The sequence below is a fragment of the Schistocerca americana genome, chromosome 3 (assembly GCF_021461395.2).
Source record: "Schistocerca americana isolate TAMUIC-IGC-003095 chromosome 3, iqSchAmer2.1, whole genome shotgun sequence".
Classification (NCBI taxonomy): Eukaryota; Metazoa; Arthropoda; class Insecta; order Orthoptera; family Acrididae; genus Schistocerca; species Schistocerca americana.
Window position 1 is genome coordinate 584159162 of NC_060121.1, and position 16169 is coordinate 584175330.

Consider the following 16169-nt stretch of genomic DNA (forward strand, 5'->3'; position numbering starts at 1 on the left):
TCCAATAATTTTCAGTTCATAGCTGTTTTACATTTATCAAAATTGCTCATCTTCAATGGGGTACCGCTTGTTCCGACCCAGAGGTTCTTAGCTGACTCAACCGATAACTCTCACATCTCCCCCAAGACTTGAGTGCCACTGGCTCCCTCCACTACTGCTGTTCTACCTACCGCACGTTATTTTACTCAAAAATGCTTTTCTTAATACTCAAAGCAAATGTATCCTTTCATGTGTCCAAGCCTTACAAATGTATTTGTGGAATTTAAATTCTTGCAACAGACCTGTGACACAATTGACTGAAAAAGTCATGCTATGGAAAATCATGTCTCAGAAAATAGATACATTACACTAAATGGATATTTCACAAATATAACTGACATGCCGTTTATACGTGTTATAAGTGGCACATAATGTGTTTCGCTAAGATTTTGCTGTAATATAAGTCAAATTAACTAATAAAATGTTCTTGTATCACGCAATGTACGTGGCTTTCTCATTAGACAAATCTTTCAAACTCTATTTTTCGGGTGTCGGTGAGTGTAATGGAAGTGTGCATAGTTCAGTGTTATGTTTTATATTGTATGGTGGTGGTAAGAGAAAGGAGAGACTGAATCCCAGCGTCAGCACATACCCCACTCCTCTCGAATAGCATCAATGGGGTCGCCGAAATTAACATTCCATCCGACAGATGGATTTCCATCAACAGTATCACAGGCCTTCACTGCAATAAGATACTGCGGAATTTAGTCCAGGGCATTTGGGCAAATACTGGTGATCAGGAACTTTACGCCCCATCTCTCCTCCTCTTGCTGGTCAAATCTTGACAGTGGAAATTTCATCCTTCACCAGGATTTGAATCGGCTTACGTTCAAACCGAGTGCTAGGACACAGCGGGGTGTGTTAGCGACTTCGGCTCCGGAGGCAGACTTCTAGGCTGACTGCAGACAGAGTGCAACCTTTAGTTCGTAGTGTCGCTGAGAGGGAGAGGGCAGCGAGCCCATCGCCTCGGTCGCCTTTTACTCCCTAGTAAGATCCCAGCTACTCAATTTTATAGCAGGCTGAGAGGACTGGCGCCCGTCGTGGGGATGCAGGGAGATGGTGGCTGGACGCGCAAAAGCCCCGCTTCCGCTGGAAACCTCTAGAGCCGGAGTCCAGTGCTCTTACCCGATAAACAACGACGGCCACTAATAATGATAAACTAGATATAGAGTAAGTCCGTCTCAGTCTGGTAGAAAGATGAAGATTGTCAGAAGCTAATAAGTTCATGCAACAACACAGTACGAACACTGAGATTTGTTTACAATTATGTAAATGAATTTCGTTCTCGCCGCGCGGGATTAGCCGAGCGGTCTTGGGCGCTGCAGTCATGGACTGTGCGGCTGGTCCTGGCGGAGGTTCGAGTCCTCCCTCGAGCATGTGTGTGTGTGTTTGTCCTTAGGATAATTTAAGTTAAGTAGTGTGTAAGCTTAGGGACTGATGACCTTAGCAGTTAAGTCCCATAAGATTTCACACACACCAACTTCGTTCTCGTCGATAACGACTGGATTAAAAATGAGGGGAAAAACTGACATATCGTATAATAGCCCTCCAGCAAGATTTGAATTGACAGGTAGTGCAGCACTCTCCGCATTACATTATAAAAGTGATACTACAAAGCGTGTAGGATACTGGTGTCTGGAAAACTCTCGAGTTACGGTAATGGTATCTGTGGCATATTGGTTGCAACGTTAAAGCTAAGAACAGTCATAAATAACATGTCAAGAAATTATATCTTCTACCTCTACACCACATATTCACTCAGAATTTTTCAGGGTATTTATTACGTTTATTCACATTTAGAGAGAGTTTTCATTCATTACACCAAGTGGAAATTCTGCTGAGGTCATTCTATAATTCCTTGCAGTCTTGGAGTGGTAATACTTACCAGCAGATAACAGCAATCACAGTGAACTATCTTATCTGAGGCCGCACAATAATGACACTTGTTAGGAACTAAGATGTCATTTTTACTTTTTTATCCAACATAATCGCCATACTTCCCACAATGGCCTGGCCTTTTCTTAACCCCTTCCAAAAAAGGAATAGTCAGACTCTCTAAAATATTTCTCTGCCTGGAATCGATCTATTCAGGTCTGTAGACGGGAATAAATCACAGAGAGACATGTCGGGCGATCGCAGGAGGGCACGGCGCCATTCCTAAAGTAATTTATCCAGTTTTGCGGTGATAACTATAGAAGAACGGCGAAACAGAACATTCTTCTTCGCGAAATGGGCTCATGGTTCCTTAATTTTTTTGTCAAAGTGGTTCCTTATTTCACTGTAATATTGTCCAGTGATTATTTTATTGTTTTTCTAAGAAATCTACGGGTGTGATGCCCTTGTATCCATAAAAGTCGTTGTCGTAACGTCTTGGCCTATGGGACCACCTTCCCCGGAAACAGTCCATTGTTCTGATTGTTGATGGTTTCCCGAGAATCACGATGAATCTAGGTCTCCTTAACTATTGCAAATCGATGCAAGAAGAGTCTCGGATCTCGTTTATATTGCTCTAGATACAGTTTTCAAATTGAAAGTAGTTCTCACTTGTTGTCGACCATCAACAGCTACGGCACCCATCCAGCTGACAATTTTTTCATCGCTAAGTTATCATGTAAAATACTAGCCGCTGTAGCCCTTGAAACACCTATGACGTCTGCCACTTCGTGCAGTTTCGTTTCACAGACAGCGAGAACGCTCTCGTGGGGTTTTTCAACGATTTTTTCCGTAATGTCATTTTCCGGGCATTCAGGACGAATGTTTGTGTGTAAGCACAGACAACTCTACGCAAATGCCGCTGTTCTCAGTTGCTAAGTGAATGCCGTCGACCACTGGGTTGTCCGTGGTGACATGTAATGCCTGATACTTGGTATCCTCGGCACATTCTTCATGCTGTGGAGCTCAGGATATCGAATTCCCTAACTATTTCCGAAATTAAATGTTCCACACGTCTAGCTCCAACTACTGCTCCACATTAATTCTCATTGTTCGGCCAGAATCACGTCGGAAAGCATTTCACATGAGCCAGCTGAGTACGAATGACAGCTCCGCCGATGCGCTGCCCTTTTATACCTCGTGTGCGTGATACTATCGCCATCTGTATATGTGCATATCGATGTCCCATGAGTTTTGACACCTCTAAGTAGATAGCTGCTAGTATTGCCTTGAAGCAGCAGTTGATCAGACGGAATGGGCCTATTGCCTAATCCGTAAGATATGTTTACTGAAGTTAATTGAAGTTCAGATCTTCTGGGTTGTTAATCCAGGTTATATTTTTCCAAACAATCGACGTTTCGACCCCTCTGTTAAGATCATATTCAGCATCTTGTGGTGTGAACTGTAAATAGAGTACTATCAGAGACCAGTGTTGCCATCTCTTGTTGCCCGCGCTTATGGTGAAGAACTGGGATAATTGGGTAAAAATATTGAGCTAACACTGGTAGGCCGTCGCCATTGGAGTAAATGGATAGTAAGACAAGTTTATCCGCGCTAATGCCGAAGAATGGGGTTATTGGCTCTGGCTACAATTCGTAAGCCAAAGTCACTGATGTCGGCCGCGGTGGTCTAGCGGTTCTAGGCGCACAGTCCGGAACCGCGCGACTGCTACAGTCGCAGGTTCGAATCCTGCTTCGGGCATGGATGTGTGTGATGTCCTTAGGTTAGTTAGGTTTAAGTAGTTCTAAGTTCTAGGGGACTGATTACCACAGGTGTTAAGTCCCATAGTGCTCAGAACCATTTTTAAAGTCACTGATCAGAAAGGGGTTTTTCCCGCAGTTACGCTAATGAAGAGTTATTGATTAAAATCCCTCCTCCTGGTGTTCGTGAGCCACATCACTGGCTAGAAGCGAAACGGGCAGAGCGTGAGAGGGGGAATGTTTATCAAAAATATTACTGTCCGCAGAGCTGGCTTCCAGAGCGTTATTTGTATCCCTCGCACGCCGTCCCGCGTATTCCCTGATGGCAGGAAGTCACGATGCCGGAAGCCTAAACCCGTCTTCTGTACTGAAGTTAGAAATTTCGATGGGTTCTCCAGATTTTCTTTTATAAATGTTGCTTTCTTCAGCCAGCACACGTACGTTATTGAAATCAATGTCCAGGTCACAGTTCTCGTGATGCGCTGCCGCTGATTTCATACTTTGTTCCAGCCGCGTGGCCTTCGTGTCCCTTCATATTTTCTTTAACAGTTCTTGCCGTTTCGTCGATATATACTTTGCCCCAGCCACATGTCATTTCGTTGACGCCCGTAGTGTGGAGGGCACCAGGAGCATCCGTTTTCCGCTGGAAAAACTCTTCTACTTTGTTTTGATTGAAGAAAGTGGTCTGAATAACATTTTCCTTAGAATTCTGCTTATGTGGTCATTGAACCCAGAAACAAACGGCAACTTAACAGATTGAGGAGGTGGTTCCTCGTCCTACCTGTTAGCATGATCAACATATTGGTGAAAAGCCCTGATTGTGAACAGATTGTCATACCCACTGCCCTTCGCTGCCTACTTTACAACCCAACTCCGACTCCAGGCATTTGTCATAACTGATACGGAAGGCACGTGCAGACAGACAAACGCTTGTTTACTGCAGGTGAAAAAGGGCTAAATATACAGATGAAGTATGTTAAACTTATAAATGTTTGCAAGACATTGGACACGTGGAATTAACTTTTTACTTACAAAGCTTCTATGTATACAACATTTTAAGTAGTGTGGTTGGGGACGTGGTATTTACTTTGTTAACACGGAAGACACGCACGTAGCACTGACCGCGTGAAAAGCAATGGTACTGAAATCGAGCCCCGTGTTTTGTTTATGGTTGCAGACACAGCATGACTGTTGCAGTAGTCTACAGAAGACAGTTCATAGATGTCGTCCACTGATGAGGTCGTGTATACGACTGGAGTTAACTCCTTCAGCATCAGTTGAGGAATGAAGATGGTGTTTTGAGTCACCGTAAGAGGTTGCTACATAATAGCACGGACGACTACAGGTGTTTCAGTCAACATAAAAGTTTTCTGGGTTTGGTACCGCGTCATAATGTAAAAACTACTGCTGCTATAGAAAAGCCAACGTTTCGGCCACGATTGCAGCGGCCTTCTTCTGGGTCTAATGGTGCGTTCTAGCTATGCAGTTTCCTTTATATTTTGTTGTTAGTGTTCACTGCGCATGCCATTACGTCATAATTTTAAAAAGGTATTAAAATAAAGTTCCCTGTCCTTCTTCCTAAAGTGACCAATAAACTAACTACTTGAAGAGGTGTTGGGATCAGGACATTGTACCTAACTTTCTTCAATTCAAATTTAATATCGACACTCACAAAGCAAGAAGCATCTACAGGCGGTCAAGTAAATCTCTTCTGAAGGAGCGTATTCAGCAGGTGCGGAGACAACTTGACTTCAACAACAAACAGTTGCTGAAAATACATCTTCTGCTATCATCCACGTTATCGCCTACCTACTGGAATAGCGTCGACAGAATTACTCACCTGCAAGTGTATGAAGCTAGTGAAACCGCCGCCATTCGCCAGAAGAAGAAATTTGAGCAGCTAGCAAAGACGACACGGAACACTACGCATCGACTGGATGCGTCTCGAACAGTGGTGAACCTCTCTTCTCATCCCATCAGCAACGCAGCTACAGAAGCACTAGCTAAAGGACTAAACTTTGCCGTCACACCTGAGCGGATTCCCACGGAAGAAATTATCGAATCCGTGGAAACAGCACTCCGGCACACATCTGCGATAGAAGCTGAGAAAATTAGACAGGAAACCGTTCGAGTCCTACTACGTGCCAAGCCACAGAAACACAACCTTAACAGAGAGGAAAGAGCAGCTATCAGCGAACTGAAGAACAACGGCGAAATTGTCATACTAACAGCAGACAAAGGCAATGCTACTGTCATATTAGACACCATGCAGTATGCAGACAAGATGAAAGAATTATTAAATGATCCCATCTACAAAGAACTAAGGGCGGACCCTATGGCGAAGATAATTCTAAAGACGCAGGCCGCGATTAAGAACTCGAGAGTTGACGCTGACACAGCCAAGGGTCTTATTCCCAGAGTACCAGTCTCTCCTAGAATTTACGGTGTTCCAAAGATACATAAGGAAAGTTGCCCTTTGAGGCCAATAGTGAATGGGATCAATTCGCCTACTTACAACTTGGCAAAGTACCTAGCCTGCAAACTAAGACGTCTAGTTGGCAAGACGGACTCTTATGTGAAGAACTCTACACACCTTATAGAACGGCTAAAGGGAGAAACAATTTTACCTACGGACATCATGGTCAGCTTTGACGTGAAATCACTGTTTACGAACGTGCCAGTAGATGAAACCATCCACATCCTGCAGGAGCATGTCCCGCCAGACATATGCGACCTGGTTGAGTTGTGCCTAACTTCAACGTACTTCAAATGGCAAGGAAAATACTACGAGCAGACAGACGGCGTAGCAATGGGGTCTCCCCTATCTCCGCTGGCATCCGACATATTCATAGAAGCCTTTGAAGCAACGGCCCTCAGTTCAGCTCCTTTAAGACCACGTTGCTGGTTTAGATACGTGGACGACACGTTCGCTATATGGCCTCATGGTGAAACAGAGCTACACAAGTTCCATGAATATCTGAACAGTATGCACGGGAAGATACAGTTCACGCTGGAAGTAGAAAAGAATGGTACTATCCCGTTTCTAGACGTCGAAGTGTACAGGAGAACGGAGGGCACACTGGGGCACAGAGTATATCGCAAGCCTACACATACTGACGGGTATCTGCACGCCCAATCCTACCACCACCCAGCGCAGAAGAACTCTGTCATCCGCTCTTTGGCAATCCGTGGTCAGCGCCTAAGTGATGCTCAAAACATCACACCTGAGCTCAAAAGGTTACGCACAACGTTTTTAGCCAATGGCTACAGCCATAAGTCGATAACCACAGCCTTGTCCACCAACACAAGCAAGAAAGATAAGCAGGAACTGCAGCCTACAGTACGGTTACCGTATGTGAAAAACGTCACTGACCGAATAGGCAAACACCTTCGCCACGTTGGAGTGCAGCCTGTCTTCTATAGTGGTCGTAGGCTCCAGGACGTGCTAGGCTCCACCAAGGAGAAGGTGGATGCATTACACACTGCAGACGTTTACAAGGTGGAATGCGAATGTGGAGAGGCATACATTGGCGAGACTGGTAGGCCAATAGCAACGCGCATTCGGGAGCACGAGTGTTACATTCGTCTAGGGCAACACAATAAAGCCGCAGTGGCAGAACATCACCATGACTGCGGACAAGAAATAAAATTCAGCGAAGCCTGTGTGTTGGCCAAGCAGCCAATTATGACGAAACGCAAAATCAGACACGCCATTGAAGTACTTAAACACCCTAATAACATGAACGGGGAGGATGGACTCAGGCTTGCCCCATCTTGGCTGCCAGCAATCAGAGCCCAACAGATTGCACTGTCAACACGAGGCACGAGCACTACCGGCGAGTAACTGCCGCCGCGCGGCCGGCGTCCAGCAGTTGGTAAACAGCAGCCAACTTCTCATTCGACTATGGCCACCAATCATGGCACGTAACACAAGAGCCAATGGACAACAGAGGTCACGTTCTCCCTCCACCGCAATAACCTATTAAAATAAAGTTCCCTCTCCTTCTTCCTTAAGTGACCAATAAACTAACTACCTTTTTAAAATTATGACGTAATGGCATGCGCAGTGAACACTAACAACAAAATATAAAGGACACTGCATAGCTAGAACGCACCATTAGACCCAGAAGAAGGCCGCTGCAATCGTGGCCGAAACGTTGGCTTTTCTATAGCAGCAGTAGTTTTTACATTATGACGCGATACCAAACCCAGAAAACTTTTATGTTGACTGACTCTGGCCGCGGAAGCCTACGCAATTATACAGGTTTTTCACTTTATTACGTGTTCGATGCCGGTGAGAGGATATGCGAGATTGATAAGGTGGGTAAACATCAGAATTACTAAGCTGGGGAGACGATTTTAGATAAAAGTTTGAACTAAATACCTTCTCTGTGTTCCGACTTTTAGTAAAGTCTTATGCTGACGCAAGTTGCGCTTAAGTGACCAGTGAAAGCCCCATGAAAATTCGTCTAATAGTTTTGGAGATTAGCGTGCTCTAAGAGTCGAACAGACAGACACGACGGTTTTACAGTTTTATTGTTAGTGTAGAACATATAGATAGAGAAAATGTTTCTGAAATTTCTGACATGCACATTTGTGTCACACTGTTTAATCGCACAGGAGCCGCGAACAACTCCAGCAGCGGCAAGGCCGGCGGCGGTCGACAGCGTAAGAAGCACCAGCTGCAGCAACTGCTGCGACGCGAGTCCGATGGAGAGGTTATCCGCCGCCAGCGGCTGGAGGAGGAGGGGGAGGATGAGGGAGAGGGAGAGGGGGAGGCGGGCGACGCAGGGGCGGCGGCGGCGGCGGCTGCGGCGGCGGCGGCGGCCGGCGGCCAGGTGGAGGCGCCGCCCCTCATCTGCCCCCGCGGCGCCATGGTGGCGCAGCCGCTCGTCGTCGGCGTCACCCTCACCGGCCTCGTGCTGCTCTTCGCGGTGCTCGGCTGTGGCTTCCGCATGCTCTGCCAGCAGAGGTGAGGCCACATGTACGGTCGAATCGCGCTCGACATCCTAACCTACCCCACCAAATTAGTTTGTTGCTGATTAATAAATGAATTAGCAATACTACATAACCGTTTCGAAATACAGAGAAATACAAAGAAACTGGTATAAGCACGTGTATTCAAATACAGAGATATGTAAACAGGCAGGACACGGCGCTGCGGTCGCCTACGCCTATACAAGACAACATGTGTCTGGCCCAGTTGTTAGATCGGTTACTGCTGCTACAGTGATAGGTTATCAAGGTTAAAGTGAATTTGAATGTGGTGTTATAGTCGGCGCACGAGCGATGCGACTCTGCATCTCCGAGGTAGCGATGAAGTGGGGATTTTCCCATACGAACATTTCACAAGTGTACCAGGAATATCAGGAATCCGGTAAAACATCAAGTCTTCGACATCGCTGCGGCCGGAAAAAGATCCTGCAAGCACGGGAAGAGAACCGTTAAACGTGACAGAACTGCAACTCTTCCGCAAATTGCTGCAGATTTCAATCCTGAGCCATCAATAACTGTCAATGTGCGAACCATTCAACAAAACATCATCAATATGGGCTTTTGGAACCGAAGGGCTACTCGTGTACCCTTGATGACTGCACGACACAAAGCTTTACGCCTCGCCCGGGCGCGTCAACACCGACATTGGACTGTTGACGACTGGAAACATGTTGGCTGGTCAGACGAGTCTCGTTTCAAATTGTATCGACCAGATTGACGTGTACGGGTATGGAGACAACTTCATGAATCCATGGTCCCTGCATGTCAGCAGAGGACGGTTGAAGCCGGTGGAGGCTCTGTAATGGTGTCGGGTGTGTGCAATTGGAGTGATATGGGACCCCTGATATGTCTAGATACGACTCCGGCAGGTGACATGTACATGAGCATCCTGTCTGATCACCTGCGTTCATTCATGTCCAGTGTGCATTCCGGCGGACTTGGGCAATTCTAACGGGACAATGCGACACCCCACACGTCCAGAATTGCTACAGAATGGCTCCAGGAACACTCTTCTGAGTTTAAACACTTCCGCTGGCCACCAGATTCCCAGATATGAACATAATTAGCGTATCTGGGATGTCTTGCAACGTGCTGTTCAGAAGAGATCTCGACCCCTTTGTACTCTTACGGATTTATGTACAGCCCTGAAAGAGTCATGGTGTCAATTCCCTCCAGCACTACTTCAAACAATAGTCGAGTTCATACCACGTCATGCTGCGGCACTTCTGTGTGCTCTGAGGGCCCTACACGATATTAGGCAGGTGTGTCAGTTTTTCTTTTTGGCTCTTCAGTGTGTATGCACAGTACATGCTACAGAAGTAGTCGGAAATTGGATAAAGTTTTTCGTGGACGACGCTGTTCAATAGGATGTTTCACACAAATCCTGTTACAGGTTTCTGAGAGTAATATAGGGGACTTAGTAGATAATGAACTCTGTCCAGAAATATATCATTTCGGTGTAAAGTAAGTCTGAAGATCAGATCACTTTCAAATCTCCCACTTCACCGTAGCACGTACCAGTGACAATAAGCTCTGACCCAAGTGATCTAGTGGAGCCTGTAACTTGCACAGTGTATCGAGTACTTGTTCTTGGGTTCTCTTCGGCGTAACGAAAGACATCCTCTTCAAAGTCGAAAGCATAGTGCATATGTTCACATTTACCTAGGTGTCATCAAAACGATGGTAATTCATGACTCAAAAATGGCGTCTCCCCTCTCCCACTGTTGCAGTGTGCCCCTACTGGTCCTCCTGCCACCACTTCCCCACCCACCTTAGCAACATCCTGAAAGTGTCAGTCTGTACCTCGCACGAGCAGCAGCAGCACCACTGCCTAGAAGTGTCTGAGATCATCCACTGCCTCCAATGGGAATAAAAGGAAAAAACAGTTTCATTTGAATATAAGTATTAATTCCTCCATCTCTTGCATTATTATTATTATTATTATTATTATTTGTCATTTAGAAATGTTTTCTTTCTCTGATAGTGCAGCTTATTCCTCCTGATAATGCAGTCAACCAGACTGATTCATTTTTACATGCGATTGAGCTACCCAAAAATATGTGCTAGGGCTTTATTGTTGTTAATAAAAGGATCAGGCGACAGTTTTATATATTTAATAATTTTTCTGGTTTATTCACTAGATATACAATAATTCTTCAGTACAGAGATACATGGCATTAACTACTACTATAAAGATGTAAGTATTTCTTTGGTGGATACGCACAGCTGTAGGAGTGCTTGGTTCAACCTGCGCAGTATTCACACTTGCAACAGCACTGAGAAAATCTAAAAACAATAAATATGTTAGACAATCATAGTAGTATTCACAGACACACACACACACACACACACACACACACACACACACACACACACAGACTGTAACCTCCCAACAGATTATTTCGGAACCTCGCAATAAAAATGTGACTAAGCTCCCAATGAAAATGTGACTCATATACAACCTTTCAATAATTAATTGACTGTGAATCTAAACTGGTAAACCTAGACGTCAGCAATGCTGTGTCATGATCCTGAAAAGTCATTCTGAATAAACTGAAGATTCTTACCTCAATGAAGCCGCCAGATAACGCATATATATCTGCTCCTATAAAAAAAATTTCTGGCACAGCTCAGTGCAATGCTGGCCACTAGATTTTGTTATGTACGGAAAACAACTGATTTTATTTACGATAGTTGGCATGATTATGGATAGGATAAATTAGTAAAAAAAATTTAAATTCAGATGAATGACTGTCAAAAGTTATCTTTATAAGGAACATTATTATTCAAAGATTTTTTGAAAACATTTACGTAGGACTTTGATATAACAATAATACAAAAACAGTTGTTCCAATAAATAATAATAATTTTTGTTTTTACCTTGTACTACATCGCTCAGGCACCGCCATCGTTCTCCACGACCGGCCTTGGTAATTCCATATAGCATATAAGCGCTCTCTGTGAGCTATACAACTCGATAATTGCTCTCTAAGAGCGACCTGACCCAACCGCCCGACTACGAGCTACTACCACTACTGCTGGTGACACTGCTCTCTGCGATTCTATTGTAGGATACATATCGCTGCATACATATCGCAGGCAGCGCGTGAGCAATCCATCGAAGTTGCATCTGCTCGGGTGCGCTAGCAGTAAATTCCTTAGGCACGGACCTCTTACAAAACACACACACACAGACAGAGAGAGATGGAGAGAGAGAGAGAGAGAGAGAGAGAGAGAACTCATCATCAGAAAAATCTGCCATTAGCAGTTCAGGCCAGGTCACTACACCCTCAGACAGTCAGCTACTTCCCGTTAACAGCGCAGCATACTACTAGTTACAACGACAGAATGATCATAACTAGATTTCAGCTATACAGCAACGTATGAGTACATACACACACTAAGTTCACAATACATACCGCCATAAATGCGAGCTCCACTTGCCTCTGTCTCCAGCAGAAGAAGAACAAGTAAACTGCTGACATTTCATCACTCGGTGGTCGTGGTGGCTGGCTGATCACTACTCAGACCAGTCTCGCTGTGGGATCTGTTAATATTCCGTTGGTGGGGGAGGGGGGGGGGAGGTGACAGCTAGAATCATATTTTACCAATACAGGCTCCCCAATCACCACGTATTCAACCATGCAGAGGAGAGAACCTTGAGTCATATTTTTTCAGTCAATTAGAGCAGAGAATATTCACATCGTCTGTCATATCAGGACAGGTGGATGTCAACGCAACTACAGCTAAGATAGTAACAGGTTACTGTATAGTGCTGTGATATAGATCAGACCCAAACATAAATTGTCTGTGGGCCTAGACCTTCTTTTACAGAGAAGGTCCAGTGTGATACAAATACCGTCTGGAAGAGCAGACACAGTTGGCGCTGATACTGAGTTCTATGTCTCATAAATAATAAATTTCATACCAGACAATGTCTGCCAGAGCAGACGCTGCTTCACAGTGAAGTTCTGTGTCCTACATAATAAACTTCTGTACCAGACACAGCTGGCACTGTAGAGTACTGTGCACTATGTGATAAATATTGGTGCCACACAACATTTACCAGAGCAGATGCTGCACCATAGCAGAGTATACACACTGCCAGATGGTACATCTGGAAAGACGAAGACGATTTTGATCCGATGAGACATACGCCACCTGGTGGGTAGTAGATGTACTGAAAATGGTTACAAAGTTGTCCACCAACAGATAGCATACTGACATGGCTACCAGGGTGCGGCCTGTGTCTACCCTTTAGTTGGGAATGCTCGCAGCCAGAAGGCTCAGTGTAGTGCAGATGTGTGAAGCAAACAGGCAACCAGCCATGGACATGCACTCCTGCTTCCTACAGGCAAGTGAGCAAGTTGGGAAAGGTCAAAGTGTGGCCTTGCACGTGACAGGATGGTCCTTTCAGAGAATTGCCACACAAGTTTGATGTGATGCGTCAGTTGTACGATGATGTTGGTGTCAGTGGTCAAGTGTGAACATTCTTACACCCTAGATAAGGTTCTGGAGGTCCACATAGCACAGGCGCCCGCCAGTAGGGGCAGAAGTGGCAGATTGTACAGCTAGCACAGCACAGATAAGAGTGTTTGGTAGCCTATACATGTCAATACAAACTGCTAAAAACCAGTTATTAGCAGTGGGACTACAGGCACACACACTTCTATTCCATCTTCCACTCACATTGCACCATCGACCTGTATGGCTCGACTGATACCATCTGAGGATCACTTGGAAGATGGAATGTCGCGTTATGGTCTTCAGCAATGAAAGCAGATTCTGCCTGCACACAATTGGTGGTCGTTTGTGTCTACAACGTACACATGGTGAACACTGTCTCATAGAGAGCATTCGTCCAAGTAACAATGGCACCACCCAGGCTTTGTAGTCTGGAGACCAATAAGCTACAACTCTCGTCCACCTTCTCGAGAGGAGCTGTTCTTTTGCCATTCTTGTGCAGAAAGGTGGTATGTTGTTCCAACGGGATAATACTTGTGCACACAGTGCCTGTGAAACTCAACGTGCCCTGTATGACAAGCAGTAACTTCCCTGGCCAGAAAGATGACCGGAACTGTCTGCAATCGAGCACATGTGGGACAAGATGTGATGAGAAGTGGCTCACGTTACTTGTCAACCAACAACTCTTGCAGAAGTATGTGAACAGGTCGAGCAGGTGTGGCATAATTTATCCCAGCACAGTATTCGCCATCTCTACGATAGCCTAGATGCCAGAGTCAGTGCCACTAACATGGGTTCAAAATGGCTCTGAGCACTATGCGACTTAACTTCTGAGGTCGTCAGTCGCCTAGAACTTAGAACTACTCAAACCTAACTAACCTACGGACATCACACACATCCATGCCCGAGGCAGGATTCGAACCTGCGACCGTAGCGGTCGCTCGGCTCCAGACTGCAGCGCCAGAACCGCTCGGCCACTCCGGCCGGCACTAACATGGGTGTTTCACCAAAGGTCGATATCTAGTATCACAGAACCGCTTGTGCTATTGATCTGTAAACGAAATCATTCCATGTTCTCCATAAGCACTGTTGTAAGAATAAATCTTCAGTAGATTGGAAAGCTCTAAAAGTGTGTTCTAATTTCTTTCTGGCAGTGTGTAATGAATATTGTGATAGACGATATCCACCAAACCACAGCGATACAGGCAGAGCAGAATCCTAAATGATTTTTTGAACCTTCTGCTGGAACAGACGAATCTTCATAGACTGAGCTGTCTGGATCCCACTTCTATACTCATGTTCAGTAAAAAAAGAACAATTTGAAAGACTAGAGATAGGACGTTCATATTCACAGTACATATACATTAGCACGTTCTGCAGAAATGATTAGCATTTCGGTCACCTCAATTCAGCACGTGTCCTGTTGCCTAGTAGGCACAGGGTCTACTATGGGTCCTGGTAACTTGTTCCATGCATGATGGCATCAATGTGTATAAGGTGGTATAGCCATGCATGTTGCATTCACCTGGTTCCAAAATCCATCTGTGTTGGTTGGCAGTGGGTCACAACACTGCACCTGTCGTTTCACCACATCCCACATATTTTTCCCTAGCGACAAATCTGCTGATCTGGCGGACCAGAGCAAAAAGTTGGCATCCCGTGACACCAAGGAAGGAAGCGCTTGTGCAGCAACATGTGGTCGTGCACCGTCTTGATGAGAGATGGCGTCCAGGGTGTTGTGCAAGAAGGGTATGGCTGCGGGTCACAGGATGTCATTTACGTAGGTCACGCTCGCCACAGTGCCCTGGACACGCACCAAATGTGATTTGTGATCACACCCAGTAGCACCCCACACCATAAGGCTTTGAGTTGGCGCTGTATGTTTCGTGCAAATGCAGCCGTTGTGATGACGCTCTCCCTGTCTGTGGCGAACCAAAATGTGGCCATCATTTTCAAACAAACAGAACCTGGATTAGTCCAAAAACACTATAGGGTGCCATTCTTGTCCGCAGTGACGTCGTTCCGTATACCATTCCCGTCTAGCATGTTTCTGCACATTCGTCAAAAGCTGGCGGAGAAGTGGACAACGCGCGTGTAACCGATGCCGTAATAAACGGCAACAGACTGTCACTCCTGATAGTGTACGATGTGTTACACTGTTCCACTGCTGAGCTAGAGCCAGGGAGGCTGCAGATCTCTCTTGCAATGCCATTTGCATAAGTTGTCGATCTTCTCAGGGGGTGGTCTGGGTGGTATGATCTGACCCATGTTGCTGTGGTCTATGGCCTTGGGTGAACCATTCTGGACATACCCGTTGCACTGCCGAAACACTTCGACCCACAGGAGCAGCAATTTCCCAGATGGATGAACCACATTCTCTCATGTCAATAGTGCGCCCTTTTTCAAACTCACTGATTTCATGATACGGTTCGCCCATACATTTGCGAGGCATCCTACACATCTGCTCAAGTCACATTGATCAGTTACCTCCGGTTTACAGCGACAACGAGAGACGCAGTTATCGAAGTTGAGCTTGAACCCGTGGGCCAACGTAGTTCAAATGTTAATCATTTCTGCACAGCATTTTAACGTAAATGTCCTGCAAATATGAACGTCGTAGCTCTAGTCGTTCAAGATACACTGTTTCCTCTGAACATGAGTGTATTTATACAAATGTGCATCTTGGCAACAAGGTAGTCCCTTTCTTAACTCTTCGCTGCGCATGTGATCCTTAACGAATGCACCAGCCATATTCAGCTCTGAAGAAGGCGATAAAGTCAGTGTTGTTGTTTTTCTGTAGGCACAGGGTCTACTATGGGTCCTGGTAACTTGGTTGGTTGGTTGGTTGGTTTGAGGAAGGAGACCAGACAGCGAGGTCATCGGTCTCATCGGATTAGGGAAGGACGGGGAAGGAAGTCGGCCATGCCCTTTGAAAGGAACCATCCCGGCATTTGCCTGGAGCGATTTAGGGAAATCACGGAAAACCTAAATCAGGATGGCCGGACGCGGGATTGAACCGTCGTCCTCCCGAATGCGAGT

At 45.6% G+C, this 16169-nt stretch overlaps 1 protein-coding gene across 1 annotated transcript in view; it reads left to right on the forward strand.

Moving 5' to 3' along the window:
• Positions 1–16169, forward strand: part of LOC124606241 — a 473911-nt gene that overhangs the window by 433141 nt on the left and 24601 nt on the right. The window contains exon 4 of the mRNA XM_047138215.1: positions 8292–8643. Within this exon, the coding sequence (XP_046994171.1) occupies positions 8292–8643 (352 nt within the window). The remainder of the gene's footprint in view (positions 1–8291; positions 8644–16169) is intronic.